The following is a 20,952-nucleotide window of genomic DNA, read 5'->3' on the forward strand; positions in this document are numbered from 1 at the left end:
AAAAAAAAAAAGCAGGCAGCAGCTCCCCCTGGTGGATAGGCTTGGTTTGATGGGGGTAAGTCTTGGAGTCTGCTCTCAGAGGCTCCGCCCCTGCCTGAGGCGAAATGAGCAGCAGGAGGTGACGTGTGCACCTTCACGGACTCAATTGCGGAGTCCCCACCCCCAGTCTGGATCACGGTTGCAATGGGGGAAAGGAAAAAAACAAAAAGCAAAAAACCGAGGCTCTCTTACTTTCCGATAGCTTTGCTCAAGGCGCTGTGCGCTGCTGGAAATGAGCTGGGAGCTCCTACCATCTAAGCACGCGCCGGGGCCTCCACCCGCCACCGACTCTTTGTTGGGGGTCCTGTCGGTGTGCGCCCTATTTCTTCCCTGTGGGCACCTGGGATTCGCGCAGTCCGTGCAGGGGGCGAGGTGTGCCGTGGAAATGCGGTCCGTGGTCCTGTTCCCAAAACCAAGTTCGAATTGCTCGCGCCTGGCGCAGTCGCCGCTCCGGCCGCTTCCCGCCGCGGAGCGCGCCTCCCCAGCGCAGCCGCTTCTCACAGCCACAGGCGCCTCTGATTCCCCGCCGAGATGGCTTAGGGCTGGGGGCTATTCCTTCTCTTGCGCCACCCCAGTTCGGGATTCCGGCTACCCAGCAGTTATCTATGGAGTGGGTTTCTGTCGCCAAGCGCAGCTAAGCGTTCTATACCTCTTCCCCAGAGACAGTTCTATGAGCGTGTTCCGACTCTGTCTCTTCCCTTTGTCTCCCGGGCGCCCGGCACTTGCGCCACGTTGGGCTGGGGATCTTACCCCCCCTGCCCGTCCGGCCTGGCCCGTCCTCGGATCTCCCCCATTCGCCCCCACTCACTCAGGTATCTTTGAGGTTCTATTTCTTCTGGAGTTCGTATTTTCTCCTTCCGCTCTCTCAGTTGAACGTAATATCCTTCTCAGTTCGAAAAACGGTGCGGAGGGAGTTTACAGAGCTCCCTTCCCCTCCGCCATCTTGGCTCCACCCCTATGAAACACTTTTAAATACCAGTTTTAAAAACTATAAAATAGCCAACCAGGAAATTTCAGAGTGACTAATTAATGGTAAATTATTCAGACTTTTAACTCTCCCTCTAGGCCCAAAATAACATCTGATTTTCCCACAGGACTCGAAGTGTCTACATTCCCTGTCTCTAAAGCCGCCAGAATAAATAGGAAGATGCAGGATCAAATGGAATTGAAAAGCCTGACCCCACTTTCCAGAGAGTGTCTCCAACATGCCTGGCACTCCTGTGCCTGCACTGCCCCTCTTCCCTTCTTCCCTCACCCCACCCCTCCACTTAGGCTCCAGAGAACTTTTAAGTCAGGAAATTTTGGAGCTTCAGAAACAAAAGCCAGTAAGCACAAACCATTTCAACTCAGGAGCAGCCTCCCGTGAGGACGAACCCAATGCAGGTGTGAGAAGCTGCAGACTGCGGATAACATGGCCAGGTGAACTCCCTAGTGACCAGAGGCTGCAGGGACTTGGTGGCCTTAGGCACTGCAGTGGGGGCAGGAAGTGCTCAGGGTGGGAGGGGCCAGCGGTTCAAGTCCCTGTGCGCCTCGTCAGCAACAGGTCTGTTCGAGGACTCACTAGCAGACACTCGGTCTTAACATGCTAATGTCCCGAGAAAGTGGGGGGGGGGAGGTTACAGGAGGGGCTGGCAGAAAACAGATGAGGAGGGGACCACCCTTGGTGACGCAGTAAGAGAGCATTTACGAAGGGAGCTCCGCAGGGAGCGGCGGCTGGGAGGCGAGGAGGCCAATCAGGATTATCCAGACCGAGAAAAAATGGGACAGAAAATGTGTGCCTCTCAGTCGTGTTCTGCTAACCTGCACTTTAAAGAGCCATTAAAAAATAATCTTGTAAAACGTTAATATATTAATAAAATGTATTATATATTAAATTATAGAAAATTATATATCATTAAAAATAATTCTAATTTAAAAAAGGACTTTATATCTTGTTTACATATGAAAATCAGACCTTGAGATGAGAAATCTTAACTTTGTAAATCTGGCAGATACTTAAAGCTGCCCGGAAGTATTGCTCCTCGTGCACGTCATGCTCGGCAGGTGTGGCGCGGGGTGATCACTGGCACCCCCGCAGTTGATCACTTTGACACTTTATTCTAGGCCATTTACAGTTCATCTTGGAGGTGACACTCTTGCCTGGATTAAATTAGAAGAGTGGTCTTTAAGCTGGAAATAGGGGGTTTAAATAACTTTAAAGACATCTTAATCTTAAAGCATTCGCATTTATTATGCCAGGGCACCTGGGTGGCTCAGTCTGTAGAGCATGAGTTCAAGCCCCACTCTGGGCAAGGAGCCTACTTCAAAACAAAAACATTATTCCTACTCGAGGTTCCTAATATGATATGTATTTTATTCTATAGTTTCTGCCCCCAGGGAGTTTTAAAAACTCTTCCTTAACACTGAATATTATTTTGCATTATCATGCTGGCGCCTATTCTGCCCATGATACAAGCATTTTATATTCAGTGGTTGGTGTCATCTTCGCACTGACTACAGTGGGGCCTCTCATCCCCGTCTTAGGAAGAGTGAACCGCGGCAGAGCGCTCTCCAGGCTCACGTGGCTAGTAGGTGGGGAAAAGCAGATTCAAACCCAGGCAGTCTGTCCAGCTCTGTTAGGGCGCTTTTTGTGCCTTGGAGGGCGTATGGGGGCCGTACGCTCTTCCCTCTAGGAAGTGCTTGTCTGCGCTGGCCTAGTACATTCTCGTGGCTGTCCCTATGAGCAGCTGCCATGTTGGGATTTAAGAGTGCATCTTTGCCAGTTTCTACCTTTGTCACTCTGAGCCAGTCATCGCCTCTCTCTGTTTTTCATATATCTGTAAGTATGAGAAAAATGAAAGTGTACAGAGATTGAAAGGAACTAGAATGAGAGATGCCGGGAGAATCCAGAACACTATGTATTGAAAGCTAAGACTCCCAGGAGCTTTACGGGAGTCTGTCAGCAGAGAGAGAGCACGATAAGAAGCATGCGCAGCTCTGCTGGGAAGGTAGCAGTGACACCAAGTAAGTTCTGTTTTAGTGTAGAGAGGCCGGGGTGATTGAGGAAGGGGCTTCGTGTGGAGGGCTACAGCCGGGAAGCCAGCGGTGGACCTTTGTTCACGGCAGCCGGCGGGACCTGGGATGCGAGATGCAGGTGTGGTGTAGACTGCCGAGTTTTGTTCAGTTGCTGATCCTACGTGGAGGGATTTTTTTTTATTTGCAACACCAATGCAATGTGACACACTGCTGCTCCAAGTGAGCAGTAGACCCTGCCTCTGCTTTGCCGAGGGGGCCGCACAACATGGAGTCCATGCAAGGGCAGCTTTCAAAGCTGGGCACTGGGCCTCCTTCCTCACGGCAGCATCCAGAGCTTGCGGGACCTCTGGCGAGTTTTCTTCATGCTCGAAACATCCATCTCCTCACTTCTGAAATGACAGTCATGGTGACTACTGTGCAGTCTCATCTTCAGGATTCAGAGAGGGAATCGTTGTAAGCACTTGACACGTTGCCCACTGGCATTCAGCAGGCGGCCTTTCCTCGCTGGTGCCGGAGCGACATGGCCCTGGGTAAGCTGTGCAGAGTCACCGGGAGGCCGTGACACACCTCTCCAAGATCGCCCTGCAGTCCGACAGCGTGGGCAGCGTCCGCGAGGGCCCCGCCCCTGGGTCGCCGGAGCTGAGGCCCAGGAGTCTGCTCGGACAAGCTGTCTGGTTTGTCTGTAGTCCACTGGTGACACTTTGTGGTCGAGAGTGAGGCTCTGCAGCCAGACCCTGGGCTTTGCAGGCGGGCGTTGCCATGGAGAAGGATGTACTCTAGGCAGTTTAATCTCCGCAGCCTTTTCCACCTCTGCTCGTCTGCTCGTGAAACGGCACCAGTGTTTGCAGCCCCCTGTTGGATGGCTGTGAGGACTGAGACCGTCAGTGCGCCCGGAGCATTTAGGATCCTGTTGGGCACACCAGGGGCGCTTCCAAATGTGGCTGTGCATAGTATTTACAGTGACCGCTATGTTAGTGTCCAGCTGCTGCTGTCACAGAAGTCTACATATCAGTGACATAAAACAACACGAATTCATTAACGTTCTCTGAAGGTCAGAAGTCCAAAAGCAGCCTCAGTGGAACTACATTCCTTTCGGGAGGCTCTCGGGGGAAGCTGATTACTAGCCTTTCCCGGATTATGGACGCCGCTGCGTGTGTTGGCTCGTGTCCCCCTTCCTCTCGCACCTTAGGGACTGTTAAGATTACGCTGGTCCACTCCGGGCGTCCAGGGTAGTCTCCCTGTTTTGAGGTCAGTTGATTAGCAACCTTAATTGCCCTACCACATCCGCAGGTTCTGGGGATGAGAACGCGGGTGTCTTTGGGGACAATTATCTTGCCAGCCACATCCACCAAGGTTGAATGGATTCTTGGTGCACACCAGCAATGATACTGCCCTTCTTCTGGAACTTGCTTTCCTGCCCTTGACCTTTCCTCCCCGTTTTAGTCTCTAACCGGCCTCAGGTGACCTTTGGCTCATACTCGGTTGAAGAAATAGAAGACACCGGAAGAAAACTTGCTCATCTAACCCCCAACCGTGTACTTAGCTGTGTATTCCCATTTCCTTCTCCTTTGCCTCTACTAAAATGGAGGCAGTATCTGTCTTCTGTTCTTAAAATCCTGGCACGTGTCACCCCACCTCTCCTTGTCTTTAGATTTTTGTAGACAATGTATAGGATCTCCCATCTTTAAAAAGCTGCCCTCTGAACCCACATTCCTTCTCTAGTTTCTCCACCTCCCGCTTACCCTTCAGCCCCGTCTCAGAACCCCACTTTCACCCTTGGTAGTTGAAGCTGAAACCTGGAAATTGCCCTTCTCACCCTGTGTCAGCCCCTCTCCTGCAGTCCCGGATCTCAGCATCTGCCTGTCAGTCTCCAGCCCTCGGCCTTCCTCCCCTGCCAGGCCCTGGTGCCTCCCGCCTGGGCCTCCCTGCCCCTCTCTCATCCCACAGCTCCAGACTCAGACTTGTGTCATGCCCTTTTTGCTGCATTTAGGGTAAAACTCAAAAAGAAAAACATGTTTAACCTGACCTCCTGCCACTCCTGCCTCATGTCTCCCTCCCTCCCTCCTCCACTGTGCCACAGCCAGAGTCCCACAGCTCGCTGGTTATCACACGTGCCGGGTGCTCAGAGCCTCCCCAGGCTGGAACCCTGCCCTCTCCTGTCTGTCCCTTTGCCACGGCCGGCTGTCCCAGAAGCTGCAGGCGGCTGCCCCCTCTCTTTGCAGCTAAGCCAACTGAGGGCTGGGGACTAACTTCATTCAGATGCTTTCTATTGAAAAGTGTATCAGTTGATTTAATTGTCATTGTAATAATTGACGTGCTAGACATGAGCACCTCTTTACAAGTTGCAAAAAAAAAAGGGTAATTTTCCATCTTGTACATTGTACTGTAGACATGGCTGTGATTCTAATGGAGGGAAGCTGTAGAGATAATCCGTTCTCACTTGCGGACCAGTTCACAAGACTTTATTGGTACCAGCTCGAACACGGTGCTCCCTGGTATGCAGATGCTGCCCGGGGTGTATTTCCCTGGTGTTCTTGACAAACCCGATTTATCAGCTACACAGCCATCTAGCTGTTCGTGGGGAAGGAGAGAAAGACGGGGCATGGTTGTGTCTTGTAAAACATGGCTCTTGTTATTTGTACAGTGACTCTTCTTGATCACCTGACACTTTACTAATATTTCTTTATGTATCTTATGTTGCAGACTATTCAGACTATGAAGACAGTTCTCTAGAATTTCTGGAAAGGTGCTCTTCTCCACTAACTCGATCTTCCGGGAGTTCTCTGGCTCTGCGAAGCATGTTTACGGAGAAAAATACAACATATCAGTACCCAAGGGCAATTCTGTCAGTTGATCTTAGTGGTGAAAGTATGTGTAACTATGTAATGCTTAAAACATGTCTTGAGATTCTTAAATGTGCAACTGAGATAAAAACGTCCTTTATTGAGGGCTTTTGGAGCAGGGCGCACCATCTCAGAAGTTTTTCCATAAACTACGAAGAAAATCTCAGCCTTGGAAATCTGAGCTACTTTTTAAACTCCTATAAAGTAAAATGGGCTTTTGTAATTAATCGCAGGACAGATGGTAAAGGAACTCAGAGTTCCCACCGCATACTGGTTATGGGTATTTTTACGTGCATTTTTGGAGTCCGCCAGGTTTCCCAAAAGCCCGGCCCTAACAGCAGGGCGGTGAGGACTCTTCCTTCCAGTGCTCTCAGCGGTCCTAGGGGAGACTTCCTGAGGAGACCCTGCGGCGGTGGCTTGAGGACAGCTAGGGAATGAAGGATGAGGGACAGTCTTCCTCCTCTGGGAAACCACAGTAGGACACTTGTGGCCGAACTCACTCCCTGTCTTCTCTCTCTGCTGAGGGCTCAGCGCGGTCAGTACTGGGTGCCGTGCTGTCCCCTGCACTGTCACCACCTACTTTCTTCAGGTCCCACCACTGTGGAGCCCACTCTGGAGAGAAGCATCTTCCTTTTCTCCTAAAATAGACACACAGCACTTTAGAGATTTATAGTCTTAGAATATTGGGGGTGGGGTGGGGAAGACAGAGGCTTAGGAAAAAGACCCCCCTCTTTATAAAAAAATTTGTTTTAATGTTTGTTTATTTTTGAGACAGAGACAGAGTGTGAACAAGGGAGGGGCAGAGTGAGAGGGAGAGACAGAATCTGACACAGGCCCCAGGATCTGAGCCATCAGCACAGAGCCCGATGCAGGGCTTGAACCCACGAACCGCAAGATCATGATGTGAACTGAGGTCGGACACTTAAACAACTGAGCCACCCAGGCGTCCCTACTCCCCCCCACCCCGTTTCTAACAGAAGTCCCCTGTTCCTTTTTGGGCCAGGGGCTCATGACCTCAGGTGTACGTGATAATCGTTGATGCTTTGAGAATAGCCTTCAGGAGACCTGCCGCAGAGCACACATGAGAACTCGGGAAGGGGAATACGGTTTCTGAGCGACTGTTTGGGGCAGGGCAGCAGGTGTTGAAAATCACGTAAGAACACCCCCGTCTGAGGCACCAGGATCTGAAAATTCTCATTTTACACAGCGTGCTGGAGAATGGGGATTGTGTCTGGGCTGGCCGTGTTGCCGGAGTGAAACGCTTGAGAGGGAACGGAACGGGTGTCCTGGGTGTGCACTGTCACTTGTGCTGTGTCTTCTGCCCCGTGTGTGCGAGCACTGACCTGTGAGAAAGAATGGATGCTGCAGGGCGTGGGTCATCGGCCTGAGGTTCTCTAATGTTAGCAAGCAACAGAACCTCCTGGGAAGCTTGTTAAAAACGCTTTTCTGGGCCTCATCCTCAGTTTCTGATGTCGAATGAGTTCCCAGGTGATGCTGATCTGCACTCCACACTTTGAGAATATGTCTGGGAAAATAGCGATAGTCAACGAGCAGTGGCTGGAAGAGAATGGTGTTCTGTGGCCACTCAGTTGGAGCTGTTGTCCAGACGCTCTTGTAGTGGAAGAGGGAGCTTTTCTTCTGTGACTTTCAACCCGTGGACCTGTTTACTCTGCCCTGAGAATTCAGCCAAACACATGCTTGATGCTTGGGAATTGTTCAGACTATAGGTTGTCTGGCCATTATGTTAAATTTTCATATGAACATCATAAAACCTGGTTCTTTTGGCCATGAAAGCATATGTGAGATACATACTAATTCCTTTCAATAATAGTTGTTTTAAATGTATTAATTCTGTTATGGTTGCCATCTGTATAATGCCATCTACATGCTGCAACAGTATTCGAACTGTTTATTCATCTTCTAGTCTTCCATTTTGAAACATGAACTTGCATTCAGGAAGTCCTAAGAGAAAATAACTAATTTGAAGTTTACGCTAGCAAGATTATGAATGAATGAAATTTCCTCTTTAGGTTCTCAAAACTACTCATTATTATTAGGATTTTATAATGCATAATTGATTTACTCCTTAAAATTTTTCATGTATTTTTCTACCATTATTTCTATTGACCTCACTTTCTCTGAGATGTCTGAAGACCCTAATGAAGACATGTTTCTATAGCATATTAACATTTTGTAAATCAGAAATAAAACATTCAAAAATAGAGTCAGGGAAAAAAATAAGATTAGAAGCTGATGGAAGAAACACTAAGTCATGAAATATTTAAGTTATAAACAACATGAAATTTTTTTTCATTAAGTTCAAATTCGGCCAACTTCTTTCTGGTCTGATTAAAGTCTGAGAAGAGAATTTTGTCTTTATCTAGCGCCCCCCCCCTCCCCCCCAGCTCCTCCGGAAGCTGGAGTGGCTTACTAGTATAGACCAGGCTCCATCGTAAGAACTAGATGTGGGACATTCAGTAGTGCAAAGCCCTTGCTCCCACAGCCTGTTGATCCTGCACAGAGGGAGGTGAGCAGTGGGCAGGTGAAGCAGCGGGGTGGACGGAGACCAGAGGCTGGGGCCCCGAGAACCACCTGTCACTGCAGTGCTCTGCTGACTGGCCCCCAGGTGCCCACAGCAGCAGCCAGGTCTTCCACCGTGCACCACACCATGACTCCGCACCCTCCCATCGTGATACACCCACACTCCTGCAAAACCTCTACTGTCCTGTCCTCATTTCTTGCCTTTTGTTATAAATATTTCCTTGTGTGTGCCTCAGTTGTTTTGTTTTTCTTTCTTGTCAATAGCCTGAGCTAAATCATGGTCTTTGACATCAATGCTGGCGCACAAATACAAACCTAAAACCTGGCATTTAACTTGAATTCTATGTAGTGGTCATCCATTTAATCTAGTTGCTAGAATATACTTAACTTATTTTAAAAGATGTTTATCAGAGTGAAATTTTAAAACTTCGTAAATTCCTTGGGGAACTCAAGATCCCAGTTGAAGAAATACTAGTGAAATCATTAAGGACAAGGGTTTTGGAGTCAGGTAGTCCTGATACGCATCAGCTTCACCGTTAGCCGGATGCACGCTCCGAGCAAGTGGTAGGCCTTACGGTTGAAGTGCTGAGCATAGTATCCGGTGCGCAGTAAGCGCGTGCTGGTTGATGATCCCGACACTGTTAAGAATAGCAGCATTGACACTCGACTCCAGGCAGTCAGCCTCCGTCCCTTCGCTGAAATGCCCCTGCCTGCAGTACAAATAATGAAACCCGTTCTCTTTATAACCCGTGGTTCTTGGGAGGATTGAAAGGACTAACGTTTGTGAGAGCACTCAAAAACTATGCGTATTTAAATTATTAATATCAACCTTGGCCATAAACTATAAACACCAAGACTAGGAGATACTTTCCAGGTTACTTGTAACAGTGTATATGATAAGATGCAGTCAATCATACTTACCTAAGCCTCAGAAATCCTTTGTTTCTTTGCTCAGGGACAAATACTCTATTCCCACTTGTTTGCTCTTTTTAAATATTAAATAGCTTATAGTCACTCCCTTTAGCTCCTTTCTATCAGGAAAAATGACACAAACGTGGGAAAATACTTGCTGAATCTACTTTTGTGTATATTTTAGACTTATCAGATGTGGAATTCCTGGACGATTCTTCAACAGAGAGTTTGCTTCTGAGTGGGGATGAGTACAATCAGGACTTTGATTCAACCAATTTTGAGGAATCTCAGGATGAAGATGATGCTCTTAATGAGATTGTGCGATGCATTTGTGAAATGGATGAGGAGAACGGCTTCATGATCCAGGTAACCAGTCCTTCCTGTCCTCCGGCCCGCTATCCCAGTTGCTCGGCGAGGGTACAGGGCTTCTGTGTTCGTCATGAACTGTCCTACTGAAGACAGAGGTGTCTAACTTACCACGGCGCGTGAAGTCCCAGTAGTAGGGATGGGGAAGGCTCTTCCTCAAAGGAAGTAGACCATGCTCTCACCTGAGAGAGTGTGAGGTCTTCAGGCTAAAGTTCTGGAAGCCATTCTTTGAAGCCCTTAGGATGGCGAGCGTCTGCGTTAAAGGGTAGAGCGTAGCAGCCCTCTCTTCCTGGCCTGGGTCCCTGTTTCATAATGTACATTATATGGTCCCCTTCCTGGCCCTTAAACCTGCAGATACGGGAACAGATGTGTCCACTCCTCTCAAAGTTTGTTGCAGGGATTAAGGGTTATGAGCCACCGGTGTCTCCCTGTAGAGAGGGTGTCTAAGAAAAAGGAGAAACACAGCCCATGTTCTGTGATGACAGTTAGAAGCTTTGGAGATGTTGGCTGTAGGGATGGAGAAAGAGTAATCTCCTTTTTTCTCCCCCTTTTCAAAGGTTTTCTCAAATAAGGGAACTACTCATTGATGGGGCGCCGCACCGGCAATACTTTAAGAGGTCACTGCTACAGGCACCCACGAACTTGCCTTTTTAAAAAAGTGCACTCTAATAGGCTATTGTTAAGAGTTTTAAAGATGTAATTGCCTCAAAACTAGTGGGGAATAAACAAGGGAACTAGTTTAATGATTTTCTTTTTGTGGTTTAAGTCCTATACAAGGCACACTTTAATAACTGTGGCAAGAGGAAGTTCTGGAAGTCCTTGAGTGTTTCAGAAATACCTGGAGTGTGGCAGCCCTGCTCAGCACAGGGGCGGCGGGGGGGGGGGTCATCGCCAGGGAGCAGCCCTGTGACTCGGCCCTGTGTCTTCTCGCTCGCAGTGTGAAGAGTGCCTGTGCTGGCAGCACAGCGTGTGCATGGGGCTGCTGGAGGAGAGCATCCCCGAGCAGTACGTGTGCTACATCTGCAGGGACCCTCCCGGTAAGCGCCAGCCCGCACGTCCCTGCTGGGGGAGGACGTGGCGCTCCTTCGCCGCTTGCGTCCTGCTTCTGTGCTGACATCTGTAAATGACTTGCGCTGTGTGTTGCAGCTTTATTTCCCTGTGAATTACCGAGGCCAAAACGTTAGCCTCGTTTCCTGCTGCCTTACGTAGCCATGTACACGTGGCACTTATAACATGCCGCCAACAGAGTCACACCTTTTTTCTGGAGAATTAGACTCTCCATGTGGCCCTGTGTATTGATTTCTAAGTGGGTTTTTGCGTGACTCTTTGAGTAGAGCCGTATTCGACTGTGCACACCTCCTGGCGTGGTTCTAAGAAAGTTCCTGAACATGCTGCGTCCCCAGCATTAATTTTGGGTAGATGGGATCCCAGGTTATCACGTTCTGTCCCTTCATCTTACTGATGAGGCCACCGGGCTCAGAGGGCTGCACGCCCTGTGCACAGAACTGAGATGGCCCCCTGGGCCCTTTGCCCCCCCGCCCCCCGCCCCCCGTCCAGTGCCTTCCTCCACGCTGGACGCTCTTTGAGTTGCAAGGTTCTGCATCTTCTATATGCTTTCAGCTGCCCAGGCAGAAAACAACAGGTGTTCTCAAATATAAGTCTGCTGAACTGTTCTCCTGTCTACCTTGAAAATAAAAAGTAACATTATGAAGCAGGAGAATGATTCAGACCTATGTGAATGTAGACATCTGTATATTCATTCAGCAGCATCTACTGGAAACCAGGAGAAGACAAAACCAACAAGAAAAAAAGGGGGTCTGTGATCATATTAGTGAATTATCTAAAAATTACATGTGTGTAGTTTTAGAAAGTAAATTCTTCGTAGCTAAAATGCTATTTGGTACAAGGGGCCTAGCTGGTTATTGGAGGAAAGCACATCCCAGGCATGGATTGCTCCGTGCACGCCTGTCCCCGGACTTGGGGCCCGGCACAGGGACGGCCCAGCAGGGAGCCTCGGCGGCATGTTACAAGTGCCCCGCGAACATGGCTACCTTGCCCTCTCAGCCCGGTCTCCTGTTTGCCAAAGCGGGTAAGAGGTAAGATGACTGTGCGCATGCCTCCCACCGTCTCCTAGTGGAGTGGGGCCACACACACAGACGCAGCTAACCCAAAGGATAGAGTCAGTGTTGATGGCGGAAACAGAGTTATACAGGGCCTCGTGAGATCTCGGGAAGGGGTCCGCCGCCACTTAAGCGGGACTCTGTACGTCAACCAGTTCAAAACAAATGCTGGTGAGAGAAGGAGCACCCCGCCTAGTCTCTCTCCAGCTCTCTCGACCTTTCTAGGAGCCAGATGAAGGACACTTAAAACATGGAAGGCGGCGTGCTCGGTGTTCTTCACAGGCGTCCTCGGCCCCCGGCCCCATCTCCTCCGCGGGCCGCGACCCCCCGAGTGTGGAGGCGCCTCGCAGCACCCGCTCCTCGGAGCGCTGTCCTGCTCTTCCTTCGAATTTGCTCGTAGCACTAGCGCTCGCCTTGCGTGTGCTGAATGATGTTAATGGGGCAGTGACAGCGGACGGGGAACCTGAGTCGGTGGAATCCTCGGTCATTTGAATGTCCCCTTCGTGTACAGGTCAGAGGTGGAGTGCAAAGTACCGCTATGACAAGGACTGGCTGGACAACGGGAGAATGTGCGGGCTCTCCTTCTTGAAGGAAAACTACTCTCATCTCAACGCCAAGAAGATAGTTTCCACACACCACCTGCTTGCCGATGTGTATGGAGTCACGCAAGTCCTGCACGGGCTCCAGCTGCAGATCGGGATTCTGAAGTAAGTGGTCAGAGCCGGGGGTCCCAGGGGCCCACATCCTGACCCGGAGTAGTCGTCAGCCTTTCCAAGGTTCAGATGAGCGGTTTGGAGGACAGAAGAGAGATTCGAATACATTTTGTCTTAAAAAAAAAAAACAAAAAACAGGAAGGATGAATAACTTTTTGGATTGAATGGCTGCTCAGTGCCTCTTGTCCTGGAACAAACGTGGTGGAAACTAAACCCACATCAGTATTTCAACAGACGGGAGGCCCCGCGCCGCTCTGTGTGCTCACCGTACGGGCAAAGTTAAATGCAGTTGCTTGAACCCTGTGTCGTGTGCCCTCCTTCAGGAATGGTGTCGAGAGGAAGTAGATTTAATAGAGTGCTTTTTAATTACCTTAGGATGGACTCTGAGAGGAGCAGGTCACGGTGCTGTGCACTGGAGGTGTTGTAGCCACCCCAGGCTGCGTTCCCTTAAAACCGCCCCCCACCGAGCCTCCCTGAGTCACTTGGGTGCTCTCCGAGTCCTTGTTTTCACCTCTTCCTAATTCCTGGCTAGAATTCTTAAAAAGAATACTTTATATAAAAGCAGGAGGATCCCTGGGTCTTCACAAGATTTTCTTCAGTTTAACTCACTTGTCTGGGCCAGAAACTTGCCCTTTCCCCCCGTTTTCTCCCCGTCCAGGTACCTTTCACCTCAGCTTCCTGCGCAGGTCACGGGTGCCTAGCCACTGTCAGTCACTGTCAGTGCCTAACGCCGTCCGGCGCGTGCCTGAGCCCCCTCTCCACGCCCCCAGCCCGGGCCCTCCTGTTCCCTGCGTGCTTGTCACCCGTCTCGGGTCCCCGCGGCTCCGGTCTTGCACTCTTTGAGCTCATCGTTCTTACTCTGGCCCGCGTGAGCTTCGCAGATGAACAGGAGCTTGTCTCTCTTTGAGCTTCAGATGCCAGCATGCCTTCCTGGTGCCCGGGAGACGAAGTCAGCTCTCCAGCGGGCACCGAGTCCTTCCTGGTGCCGGTCAGCGTTGTTGCCCGGCCTTCCCTCCTCCAGTTCTTTCCCCAGACAACGCAGCTCTACCAAACGATAACCCGCGACGGGGCCTGCCTCGCCTTCTGCGCGGCCGTTCCGCACCCACACCCGCGACAGCCTGCAGCCGGCTTTCTGACAGAGGCCTTCTCGTGATACCCGCCGGCCAGGGCCCGTCACGCCCTCTTGGCAAACTGCCTGCCCGCTGGTGTTGGCGTGCGCTTTGCCTCCTCCTGTCTGTGCCCCCTTACTAGGCCAGGAGTTTCTGTGACGTGGGGCTTGGGCCCTATTCATCATTCTGTGCCCAGTCCTCAGTGCTTGTTCCTTGAATGTAACTTGCTTCTGTTGTGTGTCATAAATCTGAGTGTGGATTTCTTTGTAAAAAGGCCATGCAAGTGCTCAAACTCAAGGGAGGGATGAGCTTACTAGACGAATCAAGGTTTCGTTTAAAGCCCAATTGTAGGGGCACCTGGCGGGCTCGGTTGGAAGAGCATGTGACTCCTTTTTTTTTGTTAGTTTATTTATTTATTTTTATTGCTACTTATATTTAATGTTCCTAGGTAATCGTATCTTGCCACCGATTCATCTGTTTTTGTCCTTTGCTAAAGTATTTCATTTTATTTTATTATTTCTTTATTTCTTTTATTTTTTAAATAATTTATTGTCAAGATAGCTAACATACAGTGTATACAGTGTAGTTTTAGCTTCCAGGAATAGATTCCCATGAGTCATCACTTATGTACAACACCCAGTGCCCATCCCAACAAGCACCCTCCTCACTGCCCAGCACCCATTTTCCCCTCTCCCCCCCACCCCATCAACCCTCAGTGTTCTCTGTATTTAAGTCTCTTATGGTTTGTCTCCCTCTCTCTTTATGACTTATTTTTCCTTTCCCTCCCCCATGGTCTTCTGTTAAGTTTCTCAAATTCCACATACAAGTGAAAACATACCATTTCTATCTTTTTCTGACTGACTTATTTCACTTAGCATAATATCCTCCAGTTCCATCCATGTTGTTGCAAATGGCAAGATTTTTCATCGCTGAGTAGGATTCAATTTGTGTGTGTGTGTGTGTGTGTGTGTGTGTGACATCTTTGTCCATTCATCAGTTGATGGACATTTTAACTCTTTCAATAATTTGGCTGTTGTTGATAGTACTGCTATAAATATTGGGGTACATGTGCCCCTTTGAATTAGCATTTTTGAATCTTTTAGATGAATACCTACTAGTGCAATTGCTGAGTTCTAGGGTAATTCTGTGTTTAATTTTTTGAGAAATCTCCATAGTGTTTTTCAGAAAGAGTGCAAGAGAGTTCCCTTTTCTCCACATCCTCACCAACATCTGTTGCTTCCAGAGTTGTTGATTTTAGCCACTCTGACTGGTGTGAGGTAGCATCTCAATGAGGTTTTTATTTGTATTTTCCTGATGATAAGCGATGTTGAGCATCTTTTCATGTGTCTGTTAGCCATCTGGATGTCTTCTTTGGAAAAATATCTAGTCATGCTTTATGCCCATGTCTTCACCAGATTACTTGTTTTTCGCGTGTTGAGTTTGGTAAGTTCTTTATCGAGTATGTCGTTTGTAAATATCTTTTCCCATTCTATTGGTTGTCTTTTAGTTCTGTTGATTGTTTCCTTTGCTGTGCAGAAGCTTTTCATCTTGATCAGGTTGCAGTGGTTCATTTTTGCCTTTGGAGACGTGTCAAGTAAGAAGTTGCTGCGGCTGAGGTCAAAGAGGTTGTTGCCTGTTTTCTCCTCTAGAGTTGTGATGGTTTCATGTCTCACATTTAGTTCTTTCATCCATTTTTTAATTTATTTTTGGGTGTGGTGTAAGAAAGTGGTCCAGGTTCATTCTTTTGTGTGTCACTGTCCAGTGTTCCCAACACTATTTGCTGAAGAGACTTTTTTCGTTGGATATTCCTTCCTGCTTTGTCAAATATTAGTTGGCCATACATTTGTGGGTCCACTTCTGGGTTCTTTATTCCATTGGTCTATGTGTCTGTTTTTGTGCCAATACCATACTGTCTTGATGATGACAGTTTTGTAATAGAGGCTGAAGTCTGGGATTGTGATGCCTCCAGCTTTGGTTTTCTTTCTTAATATTACTTTGGCTATTTGGGATCTTTTCTGATTCCATACAAATTTTAGTGTTGTTTGTTCTAGCTCTGTGAATTCTGGTGTTATTTTGATAGGGATTGCATTGAATGTGTAGATTGCTTTGGGTAGTATCCACATTTTAACAATATTTGTTCTTCCAATCCATGAGCATGGAATGTTCTTTCCTTTTCCTTGTCTTCTTCCATTTCTTTCATAACCTTTACTATAGTTTTCAGCATACAGATATCTTACCTCTTTGGTTAGATTTATTCCGAGGTGTTTTATGGTTCTTGGTGAAATTTTAAGTGGGATTGATTCCTTGATATCTCTGTTGCTTTATTATTGGTGTATAGAAATGTAACTGACCTCTGTACATTGATTTTATATCCTACAATTTTGCTGAATTCATTTATCAGTTCTAGCAGCTTTTTGGTGGAGTCTTTTGGGTTTTCCATGTAGAGTATCATGTCATCTATGAAAAGTGAATGTTTGACTTCTTCTTTGCCACTTTGTATGCCTTTTATTTCATTTTGTTGTCTGATTGCTGAGGCTAGCACTTCCAACACTATGTTAAAAAACAGTGGTGAGAGTGGACATCCCTGTCGTGTTCCTGGTCTCAGGGGACAATCTCAGTTTTTCCCCATTGAGGATGGAATTAGCTGTGGGCTTTTTAGACATGGCTCTTATGATACTAAAGTATGTTCCTTCTATCTTGACTTTCTTGAGGGTTTTTATTAAGAAGGAATGCTGTGTTTTGTCAAATTCTTTTTCTGCATCTATTGACAGGATCATATGGTTCTTACCCTTTCTTCTATTAATGTGATGTATCACAGTGATTTGCAAATATTGAACCAGCCCTGCAGCCTAGGAATGAATCCCTCTTGATCGTGGTGGTTAATTCTTCATATACTGTTAAATATGATTTGCCTAGTATCTTATTGAGAATTTTGGATCCATGTTCATCAGGGATATTGGCCTATAATTCTCCTTTTTAGTGGAGTTTTTGTCTGGCTTGGGAATCAAAGTAATGCTGGCCTCATAGAATGAGTCTGGAAGCTTTCCTTCCATGTCTATTTTTCTGGAACAGCTTGAGAAGAATAGGTATTAAATCTGCTTTAAATGTCTGGTAGAATTTCCCTAGGAAGCCATTTGGCCCGGAACTCTTACCTGTTGGGAGATTTTTGATAACTGATTCAGTTTCTTCTCTGGTTACGGGGTCTGTTCAAATTTTCTCTTTCTTTCCATTTGAGTTTTGGTAGTGTGTGGGTGTCCGGGAATTTGTCCATTTCTTCCAGATTGTCCAGTTTGTGGGCATACAATTTTTCTTAGTAGTCTCTAATAATTGTATTTCTGTGGTGTTGGTTGTGGTCTCTCCTCTTTTCATTTGTGATTTTATCTATTTGGATCTTGTCTCTTTTCTTTCTGAGAAGTCTAGCTAGGGTTTTAACAATTTTGTTTATTCTTTCAAAAACCCAGCTCTTAGATTAATGGATCTATTCTTTTTTTTTGGATTGTATCTTGTTTATTTCTGCTCTAATCTGTATTATTTTTCTTCTGCTGGCTTTGGCTTTTTTTTTTCCCCCCCTGCTATTTCTAGTTTCTTTAGGTGTGAGGTTAGGTTCTGTATTTGGGATCTTTCTTGCTTCTTGAAATAGATCTGGTTTGCAATATATTTTCCTCTTAGGACTGCCTTTGCTGCATCCCAAAGGGTTTGGAGTATCGTGTTTTCTTTTTCATTGGCTTCCATATGTTTTTTAACTTTTTCTTTAATTTTCTGGTGGACCCATTTATTCTTTATTGGATGTTCTTTAATCTCCATGCATTTGGACACTTTCCAAATTTTTTCCTTATGGTTGATTTCAAGTTTCATAGCATTGTGATCTGAAAATATGTACAGTATGATGTCACTCCTTTTATATTTGTTGAGGGCTGTTTGACTCAGTAGGTGATTTGTTTGGAACATGCTCCATGTGCTCTCAAGAAGAATGTGTATTTTGCTGCTTTTGGATGAAGAGTTCTGAATATATCTCTCAAGACAATCTGGTCCAGTGTATCATTCAAGAAAATTGTTTCCTTATTGATTTTCTGCCTCGACAATCTGTCTATTGATTGGTATAAGTGGAATATTAAAGTCACCTACAATTACAGTATTATCATCAATAAGTTTGCTGTTGCTTGTGATTAATTGATGTATATACTTGGGTGCTATCAAGTTGGGGGCATAAACATCTACAAGTTTTAGCTCTTCTTGATGGATAGACCCCTTAAGTATGATATAATGCCCTTCTTCATCTCATTATAGTCTTTGGTTTAAGATCTAGTTTGTCTGATATATGTATGGCTACTTTGCTTTCTTTTGGCTTCCAGTAGCCATGATAGATGGTTCTCCATCCCCTCACTTTCAATCTGCAGGTGTGCTCAGGTCTAACATGAGTCTCTTGTAGACAGCATATAGATGGATCTTGCTTTTTTATCCATTCTGATACCCGCGGTCTTTAGAGCAGAGCATTTAGTCCATTTACGTTCAGAGTGACTATTGAAGGATATGGATTTAGTGTTGCTCTGTTATTATAGGTTTTGTGCTTGTGGTGATGTCTGTGGTCCTTTGTAGTCTTTGCTGCTTTCCACTCAGCGAGTCCCCCTCAGGGTCTCCTGCAGGGCTGGTTTAGTGGTCGTGAACTCCTTTAGTTTTTGTTTGTCTGGGAAAGCCTTTACATCTCCTATTCTGAATGACAGCCTTGCTGGATAAAGGCAGCCTTGCTGGATAAAGGCTTCTTGGCTGCATATTTTTCTTATTCAGCACATTGACTATTTTCTGCCACTCCCTTCTGGCCTCCCAAGTTTCGGTGGACAGGTCTGCTACTACCCTTACGTCTCTATAATGTAGATTAATTCCCATTTGCCCCTGGCTGCTTTCAGAATTTTTATCTGTGTATTTTTCCAGTTTCACTATGATATGTCCTGGTGTTGATATTTTTGGTTGATTCTGAAGGCAGTCCTCTGTGCCTCCTGGACTAGATGTCGGCTTCCTCGCCCAGATTAGGGGAGTTCTCAGCCGTAGTGTGTCCAGATACACTTCTGCCCCTTTCTCTCTGTCACCTTCTTATGGAACTCCTATGATACATGTATTACGTTTCATTGAATCACTTAGGTTTCTAATTCTCGTGGTCTAGTCATTTCCTATCCCTCTATTTCCTAGCTTCATCATTTTCATAATTTTATCTTCAATTTCACCTGTTCTCCCTCTACGTCTTCCATCCTTGCTGTCACTGCATCTGGTTTATTTTGCATCTCATTGATAGCATCTCTTATTTCATTGTGACCATACCTGAGGTCCTGGATCTCCACAGCTACAGATCTCTGCTGTCCTCCGTGCTTTTTGCAAGCCCAGCTAGTAGTCTTAGGACTGTTGCTCTAAAGTCATGTTTAGATGGGTTGTTTGGACCTGTTTTGAGCAGTTCTCCAGCTCTCATTTCTTCCTGGAATTTCATTTCAGAAGAATTCTTTTGTTTCATCTTTTGGGCTAATTTTCTGTCTTTTGTATGTTTAATAGCTTATTATAGGTCCTGCACCTGGGGAGCACTACTATATTAAAAACGGGTCATCCACTGTCCAGGGCCTGGCCCCTCAGGAGGTGTTTTTAGAGTGTATTATGTGCTCTCTGTTGTTAGGACTCCGGTTGCTTGATCTCCCCCTCGTAGAGGTGGTTTGGACTTTCCACCAGCTGTGCTTTGGTTGTTTGTTGAAGTAACCCTGGAAAAAAATGGAAAAAGGTGGGGGAGGGGCTGGAAGAAGCCTTATCCCATGCAAAGAGAGAAATGACAGGGGTGGAAAAAAAGACCAGGCAGAGAATCAAAGAAACTCTAGAACTTAATCCCGAGAGAGAGAGAGAGAGGAAAATAAAGTAGGAGGAGTTACAGAAAAGGTGTAAAAAGAAGAGAGTAAAAGTACCTGATTAAACAAACCTGAACAGAGAAAGATAAAGAAAAACAATATGTAAATATTAATAAGAATTGACCAAAAATCTAATTGGAAAATGCGGAACTGCACGACAGTTGTGTGTTGCTGCCTGGGCGTGGCGGCTGTGCTGGGCTGGAGGAGGGGACGTCTGCTGTGCTCAGTGTCAGTCTCTCTCAGGGTGGGGGGCTGGAATTTGGGGCGGGCGCTCACCTCCATTGGGGGCCGCTTCCTGTCCCCTGAAACACCACCATGTTGGTGAGGGGGAGCAAAATGGTAGCATCCCAGTCTCTCCTTCCTGGACCGGGCATCCTCCCAGGGCCACTGGCGCGCGGGGAGGGTGGGGGGTGGTTTGTCCCGCTGCACAGTCTCCTGTGCCTCCCAGGAGCTTGGCTGGGATTCAAACCCGACTTGAAGGATCTACTCCCCGTGTCCGGGCTCTCCAGCCCCAGAGCGCCACGCCCTCTAGTGGACAGTGGGCCTCTGGCTGGCGCCCGCAGGGTCTTCCGTCCTGACCCTGTGTGCCCTCTTCCCACAGTACGAAGGGAGGGGACTGCTCTCTCCCAGTGCGCCCCCAGATCATTACCGAGCCCCGGGCTGGCTCTCCTTCTGTCCGGGGGTGCGCACACGGCGGGCTCCGGTCCGGACCACGTCGTGCAACCCTGAAAACTCCGATCTTCTCTCCTAAGACTGCGAGGCAGAAACTGGCTCTTTCCACAGTTTTCATTCCGTCTGTGGTCCGCAGGGATTTTTCTCTTGTCCAAACACAATCCCACTCTTCCACAGCCTCTCCTTTTCTCTTCCTTTTATTTCTCCATCAAAGGGTCTCCCCCCTCCTTGCCTACACTACTCGTTTTCTCTCTCCCAGTTCGCAGATATGCACCTCTGTCCCACCAGGCTATCTCTGTACCCCGTGAGGCTGCTTCCGTCTCTGCAGCCTGGACTCATGGGGTCCCAAGTGCTCTGACCTCAGGACTGCTGTGTCTGAGCTGGGGGGGAGGTCTGGCTCCTCTGTTTCTCTGCCAGCTCAGCTCTCCTTTGCTCAGTGTCTTTATTTAGAGAGAGTGCATTTGTGTGCAAGCTGGGGAAGGCCAGAGAGAGAGGGAGCAAGAGAGGGAGAGAGAATGCCAAACAGGCTCCATGCTGTTTGCATGGAGCCCCATGTGGACTCCAGGCCTTGAACTGTGAGATCGAGACCTGAGCTGAAACCAAAAATTGGCACTCAAGGACTGAGCCACCCAGGTTCCCCCAAAGAGCATGTGACCTTGATCTCAGGGTTTTAAGTTTGAGCTCCATGTTGGGTGTAGTAGGGATTACTAAAAAAAAAAAAAAAAAAAAAAGTAAATTAAAAA

The 20,952-nt window shown here is 47.4% G+C and overlaps 1 protein-coding gene across 2 annotated transcripts in view; it reads left to right on the forward strand.

The window, feature by feature from the left end:
• PHF20L1 (PHD finger protein 20 like 1) overlaps nucleotides 1-20,952 on the forward strand; it is an 80,303-nt gene that overhangs the window by 53,379 nt on the left and 5,972 nt on the right. For both annotated transcript variants that reach the window (XM_029923657.1, XM_029923658.1), the window contains 4 exons: nucleotides 5,758-5,922; nucleotides 9,535-9,716; nucleotides 10,654-10,753; nucleotides 12,348-12,543. In XM_029923657.1, the coding sequence (XP_029779517.1) occupies nucleotides 5,758-5,922; nucleotides 9,535-9,716; nucleotides 10,654-10,753; nucleotides 12,348-12,543 (643 nt within the window). The remainder of the gene's footprint in view (nucleotides 1-5,757; nucleotides 5,923-9,534; nucleotides 9,717-10,653; nucleotides 10,754-12,347; nucleotides 12,544-20,952) is intronic.

The sequence above is a fragment of the Suricata suricatta genome, chromosome 15 (assembly GCF_006229205.1).
Source record: "Suricata suricatta isolate VVHF042 chromosome 15, meerkat_22Aug2017_6uvM2_HiC, whole genome shotgun sequence".
NCBI lineage: Eukaryota > Metazoa > Chordata > Mammalia > Carnivora > Herpestidae > Suricata > Suricata suricatta.